Source organism: Perca flavescens, chromosome 2, assembly GCF_004354835.1.
Source record: "Perca flavescens isolate YP-PL-M2 chromosome 2, PFLA_1.0, whole genome shotgun sequence".
Classification (NCBI taxonomy): domain Eukaryota; kingdom Metazoa; phylum Chordata; class Actinopteri; order Perciformes; family Percidae; genus Perca; species Perca flavescens.
The window spans coordinates 1,126,948-1,151,927 of record NC_041332.1 but is presented as its reverse complement, the minus strand read 5'-3'; the positions used below and the strand labels follow the sequence as shown (position 1 = coordinate 1,151,927).

The 24,980-nt window shown below is 44.3% G+C and overlaps 1 protein-coding gene across 3 annotated transcripts in view; it reads right to left on the bottom strand.

The window, feature by feature from the left end:
* Positions 1–1,694: 1,694 nt before the first annotated feature.
* LOC114546396 (atlastin-2) overlaps positions 1,695–24,980 on the bottom strand; it is a 29,762-nt gene continuing 6,476 nt past the window's right edge. The window contains exons 2-13 of one of the 3 annotated variants that reach the window (XM_028565158.1): positions 21,844–21,975; positions 20,843–20,947; positions 17,179–17,229; positions 14,782–14,838; positions 14,241–14,333; positions 12,593–12,731; positions 10,689–10,816; positions 10,010–10,066; positions 9,394–9,465; positions 7,340–7,771; positions 6,591–6,605; positions 1,695–2,718 (exon numbers count right to left, since the gene is read on the bottom strand). In XM_028565158.1, coding sequence (XP_028420959.1) covers positions 2,608–2,718; positions 6,591–6,605; positions 7,340–7,771; positions 9,394–9,465; positions 10,010–10,066; positions 10,689–10,816; positions 12,593–12,731; positions 14,241–14,333; positions 14,782–14,838; positions 17,179–17,229; positions 20,843–20,947; positions 21,844–21,975 — 1,392 coding nt within the window. In that variant the 3' untranslated portion in view covers positions 1,695–2,607. Of the gene's footprint in view, positions 2,719–6,590; positions 6,606–7,339; positions 7,772–9,393; positions 9,466–10,009; positions 10,067–10,688; positions 10,817–12,592; positions 12,732–14,240; positions 14,334–14,781; positions 14,839–17,178; positions 17,230–20,842; positions 20,948–21,792; positions 21,976–24,980 lie in introns of those variants that run through there. The other 2 variants (XM_028565168.1, XM_028565166.1) reach the window with 2 other exon arrangements.

The window sequence follows — 24,980 nt, the reverse complement described above, 5'->3', positions numbered from 1 at the left end:
CATTTTTTCCACAAAAAAAAAACAACAACAAAAAACGATTGGCTGAGGTTCTCTCCATAGTAATGAGTATGTATCAACAGGCTGTAACCTGACACCACAGTGGAGCGAGCAGAGCAGCAGTTCAAGAGTTCAACAGCTATCGTGCATAGGTAACCTAGCAACGGTGGAGCCTGTCGGCATAAAGCAGGGAGGAGCTCACAGAGCTGACAGACGGAGCTTGGTTAGATCAGGACTAATAAGAGACAATGGTTCCAGTTTGTGCCTTTCCAAATTGCGACAACCAAATGAAGAGATATTTGAGCTTGAGCTTTCACCGTCTACAACCTCCGCAGCCGGGAGATTTTACCGTCGTGGCTGGTTGCACTTCAGCTTGATGTGCCAACATTACGTGAGAGAGATTACAGTGTTTGCAGCGAACATTTTGATGAGGACGACTTCAACGAAAAAAGCGCCAAGTCCCGGTATCTGAAGGCAAATGCCATTCTTAAAGCGAAAAGACCGGCTGCACCCAAATTGGAGGTATGTGCCGACAGTGTCCACCGTTGCTAGGTTACCTAGCTGTTGAACTCTTGAAGTGCAGCTCTGCTCGTTTTTTTTGTGGAAAAAATGCATTTTGGAATATTGGATTGTATGAGATCGGCAATCGGCTAGTGTTGACTTCACCGGGAGACTCAGAGGTAAGGATTAACACAACTTTTATGCCTGTCACATCTTCTGCAGTCAAATTCGCGGTGTTCCCTCGGAAGGAATAACTGCACATGGCCAAGCACTTGTAATGGCATTTCAAACATGTTTAGAGGCTAAAAACACATTTAAAACTGGCCCTGTTTAAGACTGTTGGGTGCAAAATTTAGCAGGAGGATAACTCGGTGTAGGCGGCACCGATTGGTTTCGTCTTTCTCGCTACTGACAGTAGTCCTGATTTACAAACAACAGAGCTCCGGGTTGAAATCGACCGGAATTCTCCTTTAAAAAAAAAACGTACTGAACATCTGAGACACTTATCTGCTCACACAGCAGCGTACAGAAACTAGTTAAAAACAGCGTGGTGTGAGTAAGACAGATGAACAATGAGTGATGCTAAGCTAATGTTTACTCCGAGCTTTCGACCCGAGACCTGGACCGAGGTCACGTGGAGAGACGGTGGAAAGATCCAGAAACCAACAACTGTGGTGGAGAATGAGTTGAATCGGTTGTTCCTCTAATGAACAGAGGTTATGGTCATTCACACAGGGATGCACCGAATCCAGGATTCGGATTCAGCCGAATATTGGGCTTTTTGACGGGGTTGGGTTTCTGCCGAACCCTCCACTTGCGCTACGCTGGTCGACTTAATGACGCCTCAGTTGATGACAGGAAGCGGTTTACGTAGGTGGAGCGTTCAACACAATAGACTGTGAGAAAGTGGACATGAACTGGTGAGCAGAAACAGTTTCTCTTTAGAACTTTCAGTCTAAAGAAGGCCATTCAAGTCCAGCTACATGTTCAATCTGTTCAATGCCGATTGGTCTGGTGGTGGCGAGGACCCTAAACCATACACAACATGGCCGCTGTTACAACATCTGGCACGAAACGTAGACAAAGAATACGAGTTGTTCATGAAGGAATCTCCAGACAGCAGCCAGAATGCAGCAACTTCAGGTACGGCAAAGGAAGGACAGTCACGGTTTACTTCATTCATGTGTTTACTGGGTTCATGGACTGAGGATGGGAGGAGGATTCGGTATTCGGCCGAACACCAAAAATCTGGATTTGGTGCATCCCTAGTCAGAAGGAAGATGAAGAGTTGCGAGAACACGAGTCTGTGTCCGAACGCTGTCCACTCTCTCTACACACAGTCACACATCATTCTCAACCCAGCGGTAGGTTTTCTCCCAGAAACTATGAATGTTCTTTGGAAAAGATAATCGTTAAAATCCAAACAATTCCCAACGCTAGCGCTGTGGCAACATGAGACCGGTAACACACAGACCACCGAGAAGTAAAAACCCAAACTGAACCTTTAAGCTAAACCGCAGGAATCGTGGTTCAAAACGCACAGATACATAGAAACATCCATGAGTTTGTGATTCAGAGTAAGTAAGAAAAACTGTAAAAAATGTCCCAGAAACCGACTTGTTGATGAAGTCCTGAATGCGTTGTGTCAGCCCGCCAGTCTGAGAGCCTCTAAGAGTAAACCTGAAAACTTTGGTAGTGACTCCACCCAGCGACAGAAACAGACCTGACGGAGACGTTGGGACAGGAAGGGGGATCGTGAGGAGGGCGCGTGGTCATGCTCTTCATTCATACGTTCACATAAATTAATGCTGAGTCGTCCGACGGGCAAACGCTCACCCGGGACGACGCTCGGTGATAGAATAATGGCCCCTCCCACCAATAAATACCTAGACCCCGCCCACTGACAAATACTAAAATACGTCACACTGCTTCGTCCGGGTCTACAGCCGGCACGGCGAGGAACCTTCGTCTACAGTCGGAGAACAAAAACTCAATTTACACGTCTCAAACAAACAGTCTTAAAAAAAAAAAAAAATCTTTTTCAAAACTGAGCAGAGAGTGAAAGGAGAGGACAGATGAAACGCCTCGGGAAAACGAGATGGCGTGCGGCTAGTTTTTCTTCTTGACGTTGTTGTTTGAGGCGAGCCGGGGCCGCGGCGCCGGGATCAGGCTCCCCAACGGGACTCGACTCCGAGCCACTTCGAAGAGCTTGGAGAAAACCTGGAGGAAGACGAGGAGAGGTTAGGATCGGTAAGTACAAGGCTCTAAATACTAGAGGTAGACCTATTAATCGGTTTTGCCGATTAATCGGCACCGATCGTTTTGTTCGGTGGAACTATCGTTATCGGCAAAAATCCATACCGATAGTTTTTCCTGGTTGCGTCCGTTGCTGGAGCGGCTGAGAAGTGCGCGCTGTCATTCATTACCCAGCACACAGAGCTGAGAAGGGTCTGCTGGCATCATGCATTACAATAGCTCCTCTAGAGGGTCTTTCTAGCCTTTACATCATGCATTACAATAGCTCCTCTACATCATGCATTACATCATGCAGCAATAGCTCCTCTAGAGGGTCTTTCTAGCCTTTACATCATGCATTACAATAGCTCCTCTAGAGGGTCTTTCTAGCCTTTACATCATGCATTACAATAGTTCCTCTAGAGGGTCTTTCTAGCCTTTACATCATGCATTACAATAGCTCCTCTAGAGGGTCTTTCTAGCCTTTACATCATGCATTACAATAGCTCCTCTAGAGGGTCTTTCTAGCCTTTACATCGTGCATTACAATAGCTCCTCTAGAGGCTCTTTCTAGCCTTTACATCATGCATTACAATAGCTCCTCTAGAGGGTCTTTCTAGTTTACATCATGCATTACAATAGCTCCTCTAGAGGGTCTTTCTAGCCTTTACATCATGCATTACAATAGCTCCTCTAGAGGGTCTTTCTGGCCTTTACATCGTGCATTACAATAGCTCCTCTAGAGGGTCTTTCTAGCCTTTACATCGTGCATTACAATAGCTCCTCTAGAGGCTCTTTCTAGCCTTTACATCGTGCATTACAATAGCTCCTCTAGAGGCTCTTTCTAGCCTTTACATCGTGCATTACAATAGCTCCTCTAGAGGGTCTTTCTAGCCTTTACATCGTGCATTACAATAGCTCCTCTAGAGGGTCTTTCTAGCCTTTACATCGTGCATTACAATAGCTCCTCTAGAGGCTCTTTCTAGCCTTTACATCATGCATTACAATAGCTCCTCTAGAGGGTCTTTCTAGCCTTTACATCATGCATTACAATAGCTCCTCTAGAGGGTCTTTCTAGCCTTTACATCATGCATTACAATAGCTCCTCTAGAGGCTCTTTCTAGCCTTTACATCATGCATTACAATAGCTCCTCTAGAGGCTCTTTCTAGCCTTTACATCGTGCATTACAATAGCTCCTCTAGGAGGCAAAATAAAAACTATCACTGATGCCTCGTGTTGTTTATTTTCGACATGTGTTACTGCGCGCTGCACAGAGAGTATATGCTTTTTTTGTTTCAGTTTGAATGAATGTCTTTTATTGACATCAATATTTATATATTTATTTCATTTAGCATGTTTTCATGGTTCAATACAGTTTTTTTTAATTTTTATAATAAAGATCAGCACTGTTTTACTTTGAGTATTAGGTTTGTTTTTATCCAGTATCAATTCTAAATACCATCTGTTGATTAATCGGTTATCGGCAAATACAGCCCAAACTAGCTATCGGTATCGGTAAAATCCACTATTGGTCGACCTCTACTAAATACTGAAGATGGGTCTGGAAAATAAAGGGGAACTTTGTTTTTTCAACCTGGACCATATTTCCCCATGTTTCTGTGTCTAAAAGCGCTTTCTAGGGCTGCTCAATAGATAGTTTAGTTTTAATCGTCATATCAATTGCCGCAATATACGTATCGCGAAAGGCTGCGACATATCGCGATAGCAACGCAGAGATTTGGGTTAGTTGAAAGAACATAGCAGTAGAAAACTGCTTTTTAAAATGTTACTGTTCTTTTAATGGTGCCTTTCATGTTTAATTCAATGTTTAATTTGTTTTCACTTGTTTAAAAATATAAGCAATTTGTTGTATTTTAGAAGAATACTGAAAGCAGCAGAAATGCAGAACGGAGTATACTTATATTTGTTTATTTATCGCAACTAATCTCGTTATTGTTATATTCAACAACGATATTTCATATTTTCCTCATATCGTGCCACCCACGTTTAGTTCAGTCAAACTAGAGTTTGTTTGCCCCGCTGGTGTGGTTCGTCAGGGAAGGTGAGAACGTGATCCGTACTCCGAACCAACTATATATACACTCCGCAGGTCTGAGCTGATGTCTCCTGTAGTCAGGTGTGTCCTCCAGTCTGAGCTAGTGTCTCCTGTAGTCAGGTGTGTCCTCCAGTCTGAGCTAGTGTCTCCTGTAGTCAGGTGTGTCCTCCAGTCTGAGCTAGTGTCTCCTGTAGTCAGGTGTGTCCTCCAGTCTGAGCTAGTGTCTCCTGTAGTCAGGTGTGTCCTCCAGTCTGAGCTAGTGTCTCCTGTAGTCAGGTGTGTCCTCCAGTCTGAGCTAGTGTCTCCTGTAGTCAGGTGTGTCCTCCAGTCTGAGCTAGTGTCTCCTGTCCAGTCTAGTGGTGTGTCCTCCAGTCTGAGCTAGTGTCTCCTGTAGTCAGGTGTGTCCTCCAGTCTGAGCTAGTGTCTCCTGTAGTCAGGTGTGTCCTCCAGTCTGAGCTGATGTCTCCTGTAGTCAGGTGTGTCCTCCAGTCTGAGCTGAGTGTCTCCTGTAGTCAGGTGTGTCCTCCAGTCTGAGCTGTGTGTCTCCTGTAGTCAGGTGTGTCCTCCAGTCTGAGCTGAGATGTCTCCTGTAGTCAGGTGTGTCCTCCAGTCTGAGCTGATGTGTCCTGTAGTCAGGTGTGTCCTCCTGAGCTGATGTCAGGTGTGTCCTCCAGTCTGAGCTGATGTCTCCTGTAGTCAGGTGTGTCCTCCAGTCTGAGCTGATGTCTCCTGTAGTCAGGTGTGTCCTCCAGTCTGAGCTGATGTGTCCTGTCTCAGGTGTGTCCTCCAGTCTGAGGTGTGTCCTCCAGTCTGAGCTCAGGTGTGTCTCCCTGTATGTCAGGTCAGGTGTGTCCTCCAGTCTGAGCTAGTGTCTCCTGTAGTCAGGTGTGTCCTCCAGTCTGAGCTAGTGTCTCCTGTAGTCAGGTGTGTCCTCCAGTCTGAGCTAGTGTCTCCTGTAGTCAGGTGTGTCCTCCAGTCTGAGCTAGTGTCTCCTGTAGTCAGGTGTGTCCTCCAGTCTGAGCTAGTGTCTCCTGTAGTCAGGTGTGTCCTCCAGTCTGAGCTAGTGTCTCCTGTAGTCAGGTGTGTCCTCCAGTCTGAGCTAGTGTCTCCTGTAGTCAGGTGTGTCCTCCAGTCTGAGCTAGTGTCTCCTGTAGTCAGGTGTGTCCTCCAGTCTGAGCTGATGTCTCCTGTAGTCAGGTGTGTCCTCCAGTCTGAGCTGATGTCTCCTGTAGTCAGGTGTGTCCTCCAGTCTGAGCTGATGTCTCCTGTAGTCAGGTGTGTCCTCCAGTCTGAGCTGATGTCTCCTGTAGTCAGGTGTGTCCTCCAGTCTGAGCTGATGTCTCCTGTAGTCAGGTGTGTCCTCCAGTCTGAGCTGATGTCTCCTGTAGTCAGGTGTGTCCTCCAGTCTGAGCTGATGTCTCCTGTAGTCAGGTGTGTCCTCCAGTCTGAGCTGATGTCTCCTGTAGTCAGGTGTGTCCTCCAGTCTGAGCTGATGTCTCCTGTAGTCAGGTGTGTTCAGCAGCCTGCGATGCAGAGTCAATGTTTCTCTTACAGAAACAGACTCGCATCTCCGTGGTCAAACCAGCTGCAGCTAAATTTGGAGACCGACGCCGGCAGAGCAGAGCGAAGTCTCGGTGACCAGAGCAGACGTAGTAACAACGTCTGATCATTGTAATGAAATGAGCTCGTATATCCTGTATGTGTGTCTGCATGTTTTAGGTTAGAAAGACTTTGTGTTCTCGATTTCAAACAGGATTTTAAAACTGGCTTTAGGAACCTAAACAGGAAGTGAGAACTCACCTTTCGTGGAGTCCTCTGGAAGCATTGAGAGAGGAAATAAAGAGGAAGAGGAGGATGGATGAGACAGACAGACCGACAGAGAGAGAGAGCGAGTGAGGGAGACAGTGTGAGACACAGAGAGAGAGAGACAGAGAGACCAAGAGAGGGTGACAGAGAGAGACAGATAGTGAGTGAGAGAGAGAGATATAGAGAGTGAGAGAAGGTGAAGGATGACAGAAATAAATCATCAGCACAGAGTCCCAACTACCAGTGAAAGTTTCAGTTTTCAGAGACTGCTAACAGCCGTAGACTTCGAGCCTGTAGCGTACTACTATCAATCATCCCTGGGTCTCCTCTCATGTTATTAGGGCTGCCACCTCTTAGTCGATTAGTCGACTAATCAGTCGTTTTGGTCTTAGTCGACTAAGATTTCTTTAGTCGATAAGTCATTTATTATGCTTAATTATTTATTTCAGGAAACTTGTGAGCACATTTATGGTAAACACAAGATTTAAAGTGGTGCTTTTGCAGGATTAATTGTGGAGAAACTCAGTTTTACAGATGGTTAATTAACTACATTTATATTGTTCTTTTCTAGTCTTAACCACCTCTCAAAGCTCACAGCTCTGTCGATTAAATCAACTAATCGATTAGTCGACTAAATCCTATAAGTGTTAGTGGACTAAGGAGTTTTTTAGTCGGGGACAGCCCTACATGTTATATTAACAAAATAAACGTGTAACGATAAAAGCAGAGCAGAGTCCTCTCACCTGCTCCCAGAGGGTTTCGGCCACCTGGTCGATGACTGCTCCCACCTCGCGGTACTCGCCCGAGTACTTGGCGTACGCCCAGACGCAGAGCGCGGTCAGCGCGGCGCCCATCACCAGGTTACACAGCGCGGCCACGGAGCCGATGCCCACGAAGCCCGTGACCAGCGAGACCACGTACATGGCGAACATGACGGCGAACAGCGTGGCGGGCGTGCGCGCGGCGAAGAAGATGTTCTTGCCGTCGTTGTGCTTGCTGAAGTTGGCGTAGGCCTCGTCGAGCTCCGCCTCCAGCTGGTCCTGGTAGCGCCGGCAGAAGTCCTCGCCGCCCATCTTCTTCACCGAGCGGAAGTGCCTCACCGAGGCCTGGCGCTGCTCCGCGTGGCGCCGCTCCAGCTCCGCCGGGGAAACGTAGGGCTGGTCTCCGCCGCAGACCTGCAGACACGACGGGGTCACACAGCAACAGCTTTTTAACATTTGAGGAAAAAAAAAAAAAAAAAAAAAAAAAAAAGTCATCTACTTTATCAACGGCGTCCTAGACGTCTGTAGGACTCAGGGATATGGATTACAAAATCTCATATTTCTGTATTTTTTGGATGAATGGCGATAAATGATAAATATCTCAGTATTTGTTTTTACAAAGGAGGCTAAATGTTTAATTGTAAGTCAAAGCCACGTCTATTAATACAGAGCTGCAACACAAAAAATTATCCAAAATAAATAGCCAATATAAAAAAAAAAAACACTTCAGTACAGAACACACCGAGCCCCACACACACACACACACACACACACACACACACACACACACACACACACACACAAACACACCACACACACACACAAACACCGAGCCACACACACACAAACACCGAGCCACACCAGCCACACACAAACACCGAGCCACACACACAAACACCGAGCCACACCGAGCCACACACACAAACACCGAGCCCCACCACACACACACACAAACACCGAGCCACACACCGAGCCACACACACACAAACACCGGGCACACACACAAACACCGAGCCACACACAGCCACACACACAAAGCCCACACCGAGCCACACACACACAAACACCGAGCCCACACACACACACACACACACACACACAAACACCGAGCCACACACGAGCCCCACACACACCACACACACCGAGCCCCACACACACACCGAGCCCCACACACACACCGAGCCACACACACACACCGCCCACCACACACACACACACGAGCCACACACACACACACACACGAGCCACACACACAAACACCAAGCCACACACCGAGCCCCACACACACAAACACCGAGCCACACACACAAACACCGAGCCACACACCGAGCCCACACACACAAACACCGAGCCCCACACACCGAGCCACACACACACACCCGAGCCACACACCGAGCCACACACACACACAAACACCGAGCCCCACACACCGAGCCCACACACACACAAACACCGAGCCACACACCGAGCCACACACACACAAAACCGAGCCCCACACACCGAGCCACACACACACAAACACCGAGCCACACACACAGCCACACACACACAAACACCGAGCCACACACACGAGCCCCACACACACACCCACACACACCGAGCCCCACACACACGAGCCACACACACACACACACACACACGAGCCACACACACGAGCCCCCCACACACACGAGCCCCCACACACACACGAGCCCCCACACACACACACACACACACACACCGAGCCCCACACACACCCCCAGCCCCACACACACACACACACACCCACACACACACACACACACACACACCGAGCCCCACACACACGAGCCCCACACACACACCACACACACGAGCCCCACACACACACCGAGCCCCACACACACACCGACCCACACACACACACACACACACACACACAGCCACACACACACACACCGAGCCACACACACACACACACACACACACACACACACACACCACACACACACACACACACACACCAAGCCCCACGCCAAACTAACTACTTTTAATAAAAAGGATGAATATAAAGTTACCTGTTCCATGCTCTTGTTGTACAAGTCTTTGGCTCCCGCTACAGCGGCCAGGTTATTAGCTTCAGCTGTTGCCTAGGTAACAGATGACAAAACAGGCCTTAAAACACGGGACGAGTGGAGTCAACACGTTACAGATCAACAAGAGTCCTTTTACGGTCTGATCTCAATCATCATCATACTTCAACATCTGAAACTATTCAGTCAGATTCATGTGTTTTACCTTCTAACACTCCGATTTGAAGCCTTTAAAAAGCTGATTATTCAGCTTGCTTATAAAGGATGTACACAACCTGTTTTTTAGCTTTTAATATGATGACATAAACTGTCCAGCAGGTGGAGCTGTTGATCAGTGAGAATCTTTTCATGTTTGTACATCTTCAGTTCCTTTCTTTACCCATTTTTAAAGGGCACCATAGTTGGTCATTTTCAACCGGGACCTTACATTGAGAACAACAATCTTTGAAACTGGTCTCTCAGTATTGAGCGAGAACGCTGTAACCGGCAGTCAAGCTGCAGTGTAACCCTACGGGACAGTCTGCATCTGTGTCTCAGAGTGTGTGTGTGTGTGTGTGTGTGTGTGTGTGTGTGTGTGTGTGTGTGTGTGTGTGTGTGTGACCTGCAGCATGGACTTGGGGTGAGGAAGCTCCTCTCCCTGGTAAATCTTCATGTAAGCCTGAAAACAACAAACGGATAATAAATCTAGTCTGAAGCTCTGAATAAAAATGTAGAGTCTCTAAATGAAATTAAAACATTTACACAGATTACATCAGAAAGACAGACATGGAGTTGCAAAACAAAAACTTGAAAAAATGTAACATTTTAATGTTACCAGAGATGAGTTGTGAAAGTATTTTGGGATTTTGACAAACCAATCATCACTCAAGGAACATTTACTACTATTTGAGAGCTTTTAACCAGGAAGGTTTAAAAAAATGGGAAAATAAAAATCATAATTTACTGAAATTACAAAAACTAATAAACTGAAAAAGAAAATTATTCTTTCCCATAATAAAATCGGCAACCTCCTTCTCTCACTAAGTCGAGCTGGACTCACATTTTCATGCGTCTGTAAAGATGTGTTTTTCATCTACGGACTTTAATTAGGAGAACATATAGTTTGATCTGTTCAGGATATTTAAGAATTAGAGATAACTACAACACAAGTTCAGAAATGATCCAGAAAATGAAGGCCAGGGTTGCTGTTTTTTGGTAAAAAGTCATAATCTTCCCGGCCGTGAACCAAACGACACACACAGACACACACAGACACACACAGACACACACGATGAACTCACTTTGAAGTAGTGCAGCAGGTCTCTGCAGGTGATCTTCACTCCTCCGATCTCTTTCTCCACCAGGTTCTCCGGCGCGAGCAGCGTCGGGACGAGGTTCACCAGCTCCGCCTTGAACTCCTCGTCGATATCTGAGACGAGGAGAAAACAAGTCGTGTTAATACCGTGTGGTGGACACGCTGCTGTGCCCGTCGTGTTGTCGTCATGTCCATTTTATCCCTATTTGCCAACAGGTGCGATGCGTTACAGAGGCGCTGCGAGCTGTCACCGCCAGTCAAGTCAATGTTTGTTTAATGATAGTCGCATTTTGGGTTGTGCCCACAGTAATGTATATTATTTAGCACGCTTTGGTCAGGAGTTTAAGATAAAAGTAGTGGATTTCCATCTGTTGAATGACACAGCTACACAACGCTGAACAACCACAAAGATAGGCAACAGGTCTAGGTTTCACGCAAGCCGCTGGGCGTTCAGACAACAGGAAGTGAAACCGTGAGCATCCAGTCAATATGTCTTCTCTAAAACACCACGGACAAGGAGAGGCTGATCTAGGAGGTACAAAAACATGGCCGATCCTTTTTCTATCAGGACAACGCCAGAAATGAGAAGGCATGGAGTTTAACTGCGGGAGTATTAAGAGTGGAAGGTAAAGGTACTTTATTTGTCACGTACACGTAGCGAAATTCATTCTCTGCATTTAACCCATCCCTCAATGGAGCAGTGGGCAGCCAATGACAGCACCCGGGGACCAACTCCAGATCTGAGCCAGTGCCTTGATCAAGTAGCCTAGAAATCTAGACTCCCCCTAGTGGCAGCAAATTTATTTGGCAGCCAGGGGGGGGGGGTCTAGGCACTCTCCGTTGACTTTCAAGCTGCAAAAACCAAATTTTGGTCAGGCCAATCACATCGTGTATGGAGTCGGTGGGCGGGGCTTATGGCTGCTGCTGGGAACAGCGGACTTCTTGAAGACTTGGAGTTCAGCTTTTCTTTGATAAAAGAACAAAGAACAGCACAGAAATCATTCTTAAACAAGGAAGATGTGTTCGGAGTTCTGCCGACCGGATACGGCAAAAGTTTAATCTATCAACTAACTCCGCTACCTTCTTCGTTGCTCTGCCTGGTTGCAGTGCTATCCTATTACGTGCAGAGGGAATTTGAAAGACAACCGTTTATCCCGCCCCTCGGATCGAGCTCCGTCAATGGTGAGTTCCCAGACCAGACATCATGTGGGTCTGGCTTGTCAGGATATTGATCAAGGGCACTGCCTGGAGAACCTAGTACATGTTTTTGATGGTGGGGGGAAACCGGAGCACCCAGAGGAAACCCACGCAAACATGGGGAGAACATCAACTCCACACAGAAAGGCCCCAGAACGACCTGGATTCAAACACAGAACCTTCTTGCTGTGAGGCCACAGTGCTGACCACTGGGCCACCATGCTGGGTAGATACTAACTTAATAAACACGTGATTGTTGTGTATTACAAACTGTTCCTTCTCAACCGTTACGCTTGCACTCATCGATTGTTCATGTATGGTCCGAGTCTTGTTTGCTCCGTCTGTACTGTGGTTTTTAGTTGTCCGTGTCCAGCCCACGCTAATGTCCTGTACAAATGTTTCTGTCCCCATGTGCCGCAACGTTCTAGGTTTCTGCAGAACAGGAACCTGCTGGAAACCAGTTTTTAAACTGAGTCGGGCCCGTTTATATGGTAACTTAATGTTGCTTTGAACTTTCCTGTATAATAAATGATATGAAAGTACTTGTAGAGACAATAAAATCTGCGAGTCGTGGAGCAAAACGCTCCGCAGCGTGAGGTGTTCCCGGCTTGGTACGGCACATGACGGCGGAGAACCGCCGCACAGCACAGACACGCCACGGTGGTTGGGAGGGGGGGCGTCTTATTGTTTTACCGCTGAGGCGTCCGTCGAAGTGCGGGTTGGTGGCCACCTTGAGGCCCGGGTGAGGCAGGAGGAAGCAGCCGATGTTGGAGAAGCACGAGTGGATGTGTTTCCTGACGTTCTGCAGCTCCTCGTGTTGGTTCTGCTTCACCTGAACACACACACACGGAAACGGAAACACACACACGGAAACACACACACACACACACACACACACGGAAAAACACACACACACACACACACGGAAACACACACACACACACACGGAAACACACACACACACACACACGGAAACACACACACACACACACACGGAAACAGACACACACACACACACACGGAAACAGACACACACACACACACACACGGAAACACACACACACACACGGAAACACACACACACACACGGAAACACACACACACACGGAAACACACACACACACGGAAACACACACACACACACACACAGTGAGCAGCATCGAGCAGAGAGCCACGAGCAGAAAATAAAGAGCTTACAAACGCAACTTGCTGGTGTTAACCCTCGTGTCCACCGTGACTTCGTCCCTCTGGGTCAACAATTTTTTTGTGCACGTTTTTGCCGAGGGTCGTTTCTATGCTTTTGACGTTTGTTTTTAAAACGTGTCACTTTTTTACAACGCTTTTCTTCATGATCAATAAACCTTATTTATGGAACATAAAACCTCATTTTTGAGTTAAAGAAAAAATATGGAGGTATTTGGACAAATAGTTGAGATCACAGCATGTTGAGTCAATCACAGATGGGCTTATGTCAAAGTTTAGATTTTGGTTTTGAAAAAATATTTCAATTGCTATAAAAATTGTATAAAACACCCAAAGTTCTTTGAAATTAATCCTTAAATTTGACCCTCAAAGAACGGTGTGTGAACCCGTACAACGTTCCTCCATTTTTGTCCTTTTTGGCACTCCCCCCCCAATGTGTTTGGTGATTTTCTTGCCGTTGAATGCTTCTTTTCACTAGACTATCATTTATAAACACTCACATCAACTTATTAGTTTTAAACTTTATTTGTGGAATTCATGGTCATTAAACCTAATTTATATGAAAGTTCAGAGAGGGTATGCTGTTCCAGCATTTCAATTTCTCTTTCAATGCTACAAAATTGAACAAAAAAACACCCCAAATTCAATAAAAGTAGAGATCAAATCTCTTGTTGTACTTGTTTTTTTGGGTAAATAAAATTAACCCTTGTGTTGACTTCAGGTCACATTGACCAGTTTTCAATTTTTGTTTTATAATCATAAAATATGGGACGTAGAAATAAGCGTGTAGAAGAAAAATATGACAATTTAAAATGTTGGAAAAAGCAAAAACAAACTGAAAAAAGGCGTCAAAAAAAGTTCTTTTCAAGGTTGACAGGAAGACAAGACAAGGGTTAAGTAGTTCTAAAGAAATCGATATTTCTGAAATAGAAATTTAGAAAAAATGGGTCAAATTTGACCCGAAGACAACACAAGGGTTAAGTAAACACCAACAAGTTAACTAGAAGTTAAGACCCAGATTGTAAAGCCTGTTTTTATTTCATCATGCAACAAACTGTTAGTTTTACTAGTACAGTTTAGCTGGTTGACGGATAGTAAAAGGGTTAATCTCTAGGAAACACAGACTGGAGAGACTAACCTGCAGTCTCTTCTCCAGGAAGCTCTGTCCTCCCGTCAGACCGTACGGATGTTCGTAGGGGTAGCTCCAGTCTCTGATCAGGAACATCAGAGACTGAACACATGGACAGTCAGAGTTAAACACAAGTCATTTAGGAACAACATGAACTAAACATTTATGACAGTTTCCAGCTTCAGATTGGTTTGAAATCTGAAATTATAAACTGCGCAAACGTTCAGACGTAGCGTCTAATAAACAGCTCAAGAGGTTCTTTACTCGTGCTCGTTTGTTCTTCCTCATCTTAATATCTAGATTAGGTAGTATACATAGGATTAGTATTCTTAAAGTGTAGTCTGTTGAGTTGACACACACACACACAGAGAGACAGCGAGAGCGAGAGAATAAAAGACAGAGAAGACAGAAGGAAAGACAGAAGAGAGACAGAGAGAGATTGAGAGAGGAGATAGAGATGGAGAGAAGAGAGAGAGAAAGACAAAGAGCGAGAGACAGAAAGACAGACCGAGAGAATAGGAGGACGATGAACGTTTCCAGCAGATCTCACCTGAAAAGGTTTCTCGTAGACCTCCTCCATGGCCAGCCGTCCGTACTCTGTGAAGAGCTGCCGAGAGGAAACATAAAGATCACTTAGTGGGGAACACGGGTCTCATTCAGCCTCATCCGGTCCCTGAAAGCTCTTCCATTTTGCTGCTATTATATTTTCTAGTTTCTTCTCTCCTCTGGGACAGGAAACTGAAACCTCCTTCCTACTTACTTCCTTCCATCATCTTTCCTTCCATTACTTACAGTCCTTCCAGAAAAATGTGGAGTTTTTTTGTGATTGTTGCGGGGCAAAAATCCTTGATTACGCGGCACGTTTTCTTAAAAAATGCGATGGAATATTTATGCAATTTTACGCGATGAAATTGCGAGAACTTGCCAAAACTGTGGTTTGATGAAAAAAAGAGGTAAAACGCAACATTTTTCAACTTTCTGCTAAGATATATTATGGGCCTTTTTGGCAACGAAAAAGTGGGGATTATGAAATCATGCAAGCCTGCATATTTAGCACAGAAATCAGCAATTTATTAGGCGAAAGTGCACCGTATTTGAAAAAAAAAAAAAAAAAACATGCGATCGCAGTCACGTTTTTCTGGATTACTCCATCTTCCCTTTTCTTTACATCTTGCCACGTTTCTTTCATTCTTCTTTCCTCCTACATACTTCCTTTCTTCTTTCCTTCCCTCCTTACTTTACAGCTTACATAAAGTCTACAGCTTCAAACATTCATTCATTCATTCATTCATTGATTAGTCGTCACCTATTAAATTAATCTCCAACTATTCTGATAATCCATTAATCAGTTGGAGTCATTTTTTTTTATGATAAAACAAGGGCAATCTGGTGTGATGTCAACGTGTTAAATCTGAATATTGTTCTAGTGTCTTCTCTCCTCTGGGACAGGAAATTGAATATCTTTGAGTTGTGGACAAAAAAAAAGACATTTGAGGGCCTCATCTTGGTCTTTTTGGGAAACACAGATCCACATTTTCGAGACCAAAAATCATTATTATACACATTAAACAATGAAGATAGTTGCAGCCCTGATGAGGAATCCAATGTTAAATGATCCAACATGTACAGAACCATGTGGGCTTCATTTTACTCTTTGGAGGAAAAAACTGCAAGAAAATAAAATTTATAAAGACGAGTGTGTTATTTTCCTTAAAATAGGATTCATTTTTGAATTTAAACATTTCTCAATAATCGTTAACATCTGAACATCAATTAAATGTAGGAGGTTGTTGATCAAGTAAACCAGGTTAACATAAGGGGGGGGAGACAGACTGAAAGAGAGACAGACCAACACACACACAGAGAGAGAGGGAGAGAGAGAGAGAGAGAGAGAGAGAGAGAGAGAGAGAGAGAGAGACAGACAGAGACACAAAGAGAGACAGAGAGAGAGAGACAGAGAGACAGAGAGACAGACACAAAGAGACAGAGAGAGAGAGAAAGAGAGAGAGACCGAGAGACAGACAGACAGAGACACAAAGAGAGACAGAGAGAGACAGAAAGAGAGAGAGAGACAGACAGACAGACAGAGACACAAAGAGAGACAGAGAGAGAGAGACCCGAGAGAGAGAGACAAAGACATAAAAAAGATAGAGATCTATACCAGGTTAACCTCTTTCTTTCCATTTAGCCATCTTTTAAATGATCTCTCGCCGTGACGCAGATTATATTCTCTCCCTCTTTCATTATATTCTCTCCCTCTTTCATTATATTCTCTCCCTCTTTCATTATATTCTCCCCCTCTTTCATTATATTCTCTCCCTCTTTCATTATATTCTCCCCCCTCTCTCGTGTCTGCCGTTTTGACGGTTGATCGGTGAGGAGCAGCCGGGACCAAAGATGGAAGAGAACTTTCCACCGGGAGAGATTAGAGTCCGAGCTGCTTTTTGCCTCATAAGGAAGCAAGCTGGTTTTAGCCCTGAACTCACCACGGATCACCTGACACACTCACAACAAGGGTCACCTTTAACGGAGATGCTGCTGGAAATCTGTCGGATTACAAGTCGAGAATGCTGCCGCTCTGTCAGTCGGACAGGGAAGGAGGCCTTGATCTGCTGATCAACACGAGACAAACTGACCCATAACACGTTTTAGGGTTGGCCCAGATGTCCAGAGTTAGACTCCGTGTCTTAAAAAGTCCGTCATAATCTATTATTACCGGTCAATTAGGGCTCCGAAAAAACTAATGTGTGGATAATGTTCTGGATGAATGGATGAGTAGTTTGGGATCTAAAATGTGGATCAGTGTTTCTCAAAAAGCCCCAAGACGACATCTTCAAATGTCCCGTTTTGTCCACAACTCAAAAGATATCCTGTGTCCTGTCCCAGAGGAGAGAAGAAACTAGAAAATATTTCACATTTAACAAGCTGACATCACACAGTTACTGACCTGGAGATGCTGCAGGTCGTCTTCCTGGACATTTTGGGAGAGATTGTACACCTGAAACACACAGAGACCTTCATCACTTTACACCCCTAACCTCAGAAACAGGGCTGCATTGTTAAGAGTGCATGTCGGAGAACGTTAGTATTTTAGGAGCATTATTTCCATGCTGAAGTAATGCCACTGCATTAAGATAACGTCATTAATATTAATAGTGGGTTTATTGTTATTTGCTACAGAATGCTTAAAGCCTATATGTCAAGATCAAAGTGGGCCTATATAGGAACTCATAAAATACAGTTCAATCACAACAGAAAACATGCTTCATTGTGTGTGTGAATAGAGGTGAATAAATATATTAGTTTGTGTTGCAGCAAAGTGTCAGTTGTGTTTCATGGGGTGTTCGGACCTGCCCCCACTGCTAAGAAAAGTCCTGAAGGAAACACTGGGGACCCTGAAGCGTCTCGTCTGAAGCCTGACGCCGAGCTTCCACAAGCAGCCGTTTTCAAATCCGACTCGTCGCGCTGCGTCGGTGACGAGCAGCGGAGGCCGACGTGTTCACGGTTTGCAGACAGTGAGTCGTTGGTGTCGAGACGTTTCTGGCCAATCACAAACCACTGGGAACGTTTTCTACGCCAGTCACTTTGCCGCTTAACCCTCGTGTCGTCTTCCCTGTCGACCGACGAGCAACCTTTTGTTTATCTGGGTCAAAATGTAAAAAAAAATGTTTTTGCCAACATTTTGGTCGTCTTGACACTTTCTTTCCGAAATTTCTGTCAACATTTTTCTGCGCTTTTGACGTTTTTTTTGTCACTTTTCCAGGAGTTTTTGAAGATTTTCCCAAGATGTCACTTTTTTGAGATTTTTTTTCCTACGTTTTTCAACTGTTCTTTTATCAATTTTTCTTTACATGCTATAAAAATGAATTAAACTCACAAATTCAATGAAAGTAGTGAACTGATCATTTAATCACCTTGTGAAGAGCGTCGTAGGGAACCATCCACGTTATTAGGGCCCGAGCACAAAAGTGGTGCCATTATAATAATAATAATAATAATAATAATAATAAGACAAAAAACAATAGGTTCCTTTGCACTTTCAGTGCAAGGCTAACGGTGCCTTGCACTGAAAGTGCGAAGGAACCTATTGTTTTTTGTCAGATTATTATTTTTCCGAGTCCTTTGTTGCATTTTTGAGGGGGTTAGTATGCACGAAAACTCACAAAAATTTGCACACACGTCACAACTGGTGAAAATTGCAAAGTTCTGTAGTGATTGGGCTCGGGCGTTGCCAGGGGGCTCCATAGCGCCCCCTACGGTGCGCCTTAAATTAGACAAAAGTAATAAGTTAATATACCAACTTTTGAGGGAACATAGATCTCATCTTGAAGTCTATGGTGCTTTTTTAAGAAAAAATTACAAAATTCTAATATTTCCGAAATCTTGGTTTTTGTGAAAAAATCTTCATTTTACGAACACTTCTTTGAGGACTTTAGGTTGCACGAAAACTCTCAAACTTTTGCAGCCATGTGCAGAATGTTAAACTCTTTCATCTGAATTCACATTTAGGCTTGGGAGTGGTACGGTTGCTCTATAGCGCCCCCTAATTGGTTTTAGCCTTGGGCACATTTTTGACGGCCTCAATATATACGAAAACTCACAAAAATTGGCGCCCACATAAACACCTGGGAGCTCTACGAGACTGTACAGTGATTTGGGCCATACATGTAAACTGGCTCCATAGCGCCCCCTAAGGCGTGGAAGGCCTCAACTTGGACATAGTTGCGCCAATCTTCACCAGATTTAATACCCATATTGCTCTAATCATTGTGGACGTATTTCCCATTTACATTCATTAGCTCCGTCCAACCGGAAGGCAGCCATATTTAATTATGCATTTTTCAGGTGTTTTACATTCTTTCGAACTCGTCCGAGACCGTGATTTCAATCTTCTTCAATCTTTGCAGGTAGTATCTGTTGACCGTCATGACGAAAAGTTATCCAGAGAATTTTGATAGTTGAAAAAATGCGCAAGTTATAGCAACTTCCTGTCTAAACAGGAAGTTGCGTTATCTTAGCAACAGCTATTCCGATTGGCCCGAAATTTGACAAGGTTGTTCCTCATAGCCGGTTTAGCATCTGTGCCAAACTTGGTGTAAATCGGCCATTAGATGGCGTGGTTTTTCCTTTTTAACTACTCCGGGGCCGTGAGTCCAATCAGCACGAAAACTTGCATATAGACTCGGAGGACCCTCGTGACAAAAAGTTATCAAAAGAATTTTGATAGCTAAAACAATGCTCAAGTTATGAAGGACCAACTTCGTGTAGGTGGGTGTGGAAACAGGAACGGTTGTATTTTGCCAACGGCTATTCCGATGGACACAAAACTTAGAAGAGTTGTTCCTCATGTTCCAGTGATTGGCCTTTAGATGGCGCGGTTTTCATTTTTTAAATTAATTAGCAAATTTGCTTTGAGCGAAACCTATTTTTTTTAACTCCTCCTAGAGCATGAGTCCCATTTGCACAAAAATGTACACGTAGACTCTGTGGACCGTTCTGACAAAAAGTTATCAAAAGAATTTGGATAACTCACACAATGTGCAAGTTACAGAGGACCAACTTCCTGTAGAGGGCTGTCGAAAAAGGATGTGTTTATCTTACCAAGATTCATTCTGATTGCCATCAAACATGACAGATGTTCCGCATAGGGGCTTGAGCATCCATGCCAAATTTAGAGTGAATCGGCCATTAGATGTCGCTGTTAGAATTTTTTTATTAAATAGCCACATCGCGATATAGGCCTATGGGAAACCTACTTTGCCTAACTACGCCTGGGCCGTTAGTCCGATCTGCATGAAAGCTTGCATATAGACTCGGAGGACCCTCATGACAAAGAGTTATCAAAAGAATTGATAGCTAAAACAATGCGCAAGTTATGGAGGACCAAGTTCCTGTAGGTGGGTGTCGAAAAAGGAACGGTTGTATTTTGGCAAAAGTTATTCCGATTTACATGAAACTTAAAATGTGTTGTCTACATGTGATGTTGCGTCTGCCAGTATCCCCCGATGCAAGAAGCGAGGGCCCGTCATAGCTGCTTGCAGCTTTAATTTTGTTTTAAAATTTGGTTGAAAGAAAACAAATTTCTGAAGAAAATGAGGGTTAAAAAGTTGTGTTTAGTTCAAATATTGTTATGTATCGCTAGCAACCAGCTAGTCGTCATTGCTACAATGCTAATGTTACTAAAAATGTTACTACTACTACTACTACTACTACTACTACTACTACTACTACTACTACTACTACTACACTAGCTGTTAACATCCCTGTCATCCAGATCTTTTAATTTGCTCGTAATTTAAAATACAGCGCGTGTGTGTGTGTACACGGCAGAATACGTTGGAGGCACGTTCGCAAGTCTGCTCTGTCATTGGCCGACTCCGAGTCAAATTTGGGAGAGCGGGGAACATCCGGGCGCTTTCGCCGCAGTCCATAAAATTCGTTCATACCGCTGTTCTCACAGGGCCGATGCATTCAATCGCTCCGATCTACCTGTGGAAACCCAGCGTAGCAGCGGCTACAGATGCAGAGAGAGAGAGAGGGAGAGCGTAGCGTAGCAGCGTAAAGTAGCAGCGTAGCGTAGCGTAGCGTAGCAGCGATGAAGAACAGCTGACCTGGACGGAGCTCGTCATGGTGCTCAGGGCGAACAGCGTGGCGCAGTCTTTGATGGTCGACTGGCTGTCAAACGCCCCCTGTGTGTCCATTAGTAGAACTGCAACCTGCAAGAACACAACACGTTTCCATTACAACGGGATCACCTAGTGGAGTTAGTCGGATTACCTTCAACATAAACTTAAAAAGGAGGATTTAAAGGGTAACTTCATTTCTTCTTTTTTTACCTGGCCACTATTTCCTCATGTTTTTGTGTCTGAGTGACAGATGGGAACAACAAACTTGAAATCAGTTCAGTATAAAGCAGCAGATAGACCCTTTTTGTTAAAGAGTAAGAACATGAAACGGAAAAAAATCACCATCACTAAACTCCAGACTCCATTTAAATAATCAGGACTTTTATCAGCGTGAAACACACTTCATTCAAAGTGAACAGACACTAAATAAAACTATCAAAAGCCATCTTGGTTCATCTTTCCACAGTTCCAACAATCACAACTCTGGTTTGGTTGAAATAAACCCTTAATTCACCCATTTACATGTGGAGATATGCTGGCTCTATACAAGCTAAAAGTCCTGATTATTTACATGGAGTCTGGTGTAGTTTGGTGATGGTGATTTCAGGGCTGTTTCATGTTAAACTAAAAAGGATCTTACTCTTTAACTAAAAGGTCTATCTCTGTAGGGATCCTTTCCATAATGCGGTCAGACACTTCAAATAATAATGTGAGTCTGTCAGCAGCAACAACAGAACTTTCAGTGGACTCTAGCTGCTGCTGAACATTAGTCCTGTAGGGTTGCATTATAGCCCGGTTCACGCCTTCCGGTTACACCGTTCTCACTCAATACTGGACCAGTTTCAAAGATTGTTGTCCACATTAGTCACTCAGACACCAATGCTTGGGAAAATGGGGTCCAGGTTGAGAAAAAAAAAAAAAAAAAGCTAAATTACCCTTCAAAGCGGTGAGAAGATGCCGGCCGGGGCGTCGGCCTGTGAACTGACCTTGCAGCCGTCTGGTTTCTCCACCACGAACACCTCGCTCCAGGCCAGGATGCCCGTGGTCTCCCTCTCGCAGCCTCCTCGCCAGCTGAAGCCAGTCAGGGGCTCGTCGTCGCTGCCGACCCACGAACCCGACTGCACAGAGACCAGAGAAGAGAGAAGACTGTTGCTCGCCAGAGGCCTCACGATACGATATCATCACGATACTCATCTCACAATACTATTGCGATTTTAAATATAGTGCAATATTCAGCGATATACAGTACAGGCCAAAAGTTTGGACACACCTTCTCATTCAATGAGTTTCCTTTTTATTTTCATGACTATTTACATTGTAGATTCTCACTGAAGGCATCAAAACTATGAATGAACACATATGGAATTATGTACTTAACAAAAAAGTGTGAAATAACTGAAAACATGTCTTATATTTTAGATTCTTCAAAGTAGCCACCCTTTGCTTTTTTATTAATAAGGGAAATAATTCCACTAATGAACCCTGACAAAGCACACCTGTGAAGGTAAAACCATTTCAGGTGACTACCTCATGAAGCTCATTGAGAGAACACCAAGGGTTTGCAGAGTTATCAAAAAAAGCAAAGGGTGGCTACTTTGAAGAATCTAAAATATAAGACATGTTTTCAGTTATTTCACACTTTTTTGTTAAGTACATAATTCCATATGTGTTCATTCATAGTTTTGATGCCTTCAGTGAGAATCTACAATGTAAATAGTCATGAAAATAAAGAAACACATTCAATGAGAAGGTGTGTCCAAACTTTTGGCCTGTACTGTATTGCAATAGGTGACTTTTTTCCAACTTCACATTTTTCCCCAATTACAAATGATGTCCCCACAAGGAAACTTTGTTTTGAAAATCTGTTTTATCTAAAAAAAAAAAAAAAAAAAAAAAAAAAGATACATGTCTTCGTTTGTTCATCTCACTTCAAATTTCATTGCTGCAAAATGGAAAATGTGTCAAGCAGACAAACTGACCAACACATATAATAAAAGCTCGATACCTGGCGTCCGTATCAATACAGTATTAGCACAGAAAATATCAGGATCCTATGCTGTATTGATTTCCCCCCCCCACCCCTAGTCTTAACGGTTACGTTACAGACTAAACGACATGTGGGAAGAGTTTACTTCATGTAGTGGATCAATGTGTGCGTGAGAAAGGAGGCTGTGGTTGGAGCAGAGACAGGGGGAATCAAGTCATTTTACATTGATAAACTAAGACTCTGCTTTTCCCCTTCCCTTTATAGTTCCAGTTATATATCTTTTTTTGTGCATGTTTTAGGTTTACAAAGTGAAAAAGCCCAAAGTCCCCACCAAAAGGGACTTACCATCTCCAACAGAAAACTGTTCAAACTGCTCCAAACAGCTCTATTGTAGTCCAGGCTTTACTTCAGAGACAAACGTTATAATGCTCGCCTAGCTGCTAGCATGGCACGCCCTCATACTCTGCTTCTGACTGGCTAGTAGTCCTTACCTAGGTACTGTCAGGGCCCTCATACTCTGCTTCTGACTGGCTAGTAGTCCTTACCTAGGTACTGTCAGGGCCCTCATACTCTGCTTCTGACTGGCTAGTAGTCCTTACCTAGGTACTGTCAGGGCCCTCATACTCTCCTGACTGGCTAGTAGTCCTTACCTAGGTACTGTCAGGGCACGCCCTCATACTCTGCTTCTGACTGGCTAGTAGTCCTTACCTAGCTACTGAGCATGTGCAACTTCCAACAAAGATGTAATAGAAGCGTGATGTCTCACTCTGTAGCTAAAACAGAGAGCTCAACACACAGGGTAAAAAGTGGAGCTGCAGCAATGTGCAGTACAACAAAAATATGGTGTTTTTTTGACTGGGAAAAAGAAAATTGGATTTTATCTACTGGGGCAGAACCAATGTATGAAAACACTGATAATGTAGGTTTATATTCTCACAGTAATCATCATCATCATCCCTTGATTATGATTCAACACAAAATACTAAATACAGCTTAAACCTGAAAAGCTTTTGCATCGGTCCACTCTGAGTTTTCCCACCTCTGTGGAAGATTTCGGTACGAGTATTTGGTGGGAGAGTTTAGGTGTCATTCAAGAAAATTTTAAGCTTTTCAATAAAAAAAAAAAAAAAAAAACATTTTCTTCCCAAAAACATTGTGGTTCTTTGGGAGATTTTGTCTCTTTGAAGTCGCGTTGTGTCTCTTTTTCACATCATTTTGATTGTTATTACCATATCTGTGTATTTTTATTCATTCGTTCAGCTTAGGTGCTGCACCTTTAAACCTTATAATGGCCAAAAAATAAAAAAATAAATGAACTCTGCACCCTTTCCTCCAGACCTGTGCAGGAGGGGTGTAATAATGCAGCCCTGGCATGTCCTGAGCTGTGGGGGCGGGGCTTATTCCACACATAAAGATGGCCTTTTGTGTGAGGAATAAGCAGCGGTGAGCTGTGCGGAGGCCCAGAGGCACAGAGACTGCTTTGTGACGGCCTTAAATCCTCTTTACATCACGGTGAACCCCCAGAACGTTCCTCAGTGCTTACCGTAGATTAACATGGCCAAAGGTTGAGTCACAGATCAGCACATAACACTCAGTTTACTCTGAACCCGGTCAGCGGTTCACTCTGAAAGCACTCTCCTGGGTTAGAGTCTCAGTGAAAGGATGTATGAAATGTGAGAGTCACCTTAAACTAGATTATTTTGCGATCATTGGAAGATTATAAAAACATTTGGCCAGTCAACACATTACTGTCCTGTTACTCCTCATTCATAGTTTGATGTCGTGTGAAACTTTTCACTCTGAATTACTTCTCTGGTAAACACAAGATTTAAAGTGTGTGTGTGCGTGCATGTGTCTATGCGTGAGTGTGAGTGTGAGTGTGTGCGTCTATGCGTGAGTGTGCGTGCATGTGTCTATGCGTGAGTGTGCGTGCATGTGTCTATGCGTGAGTGTGAGCGTCTATGCGTGAGTGTGCGTGCATGTGTCTATGCGTGAGTGTGCGTGCATGTGTCTATGCGTGAGTGTGCGTGCATGTGTCTATGCGTGAGTGTGAGCGTCTATGCGTGAGTGTGTGCGTGCATGTGTCTACGCGTGAGTGTGTGCGTGCATGTGTCTACGCGTGAGTGTGTGCGTGCA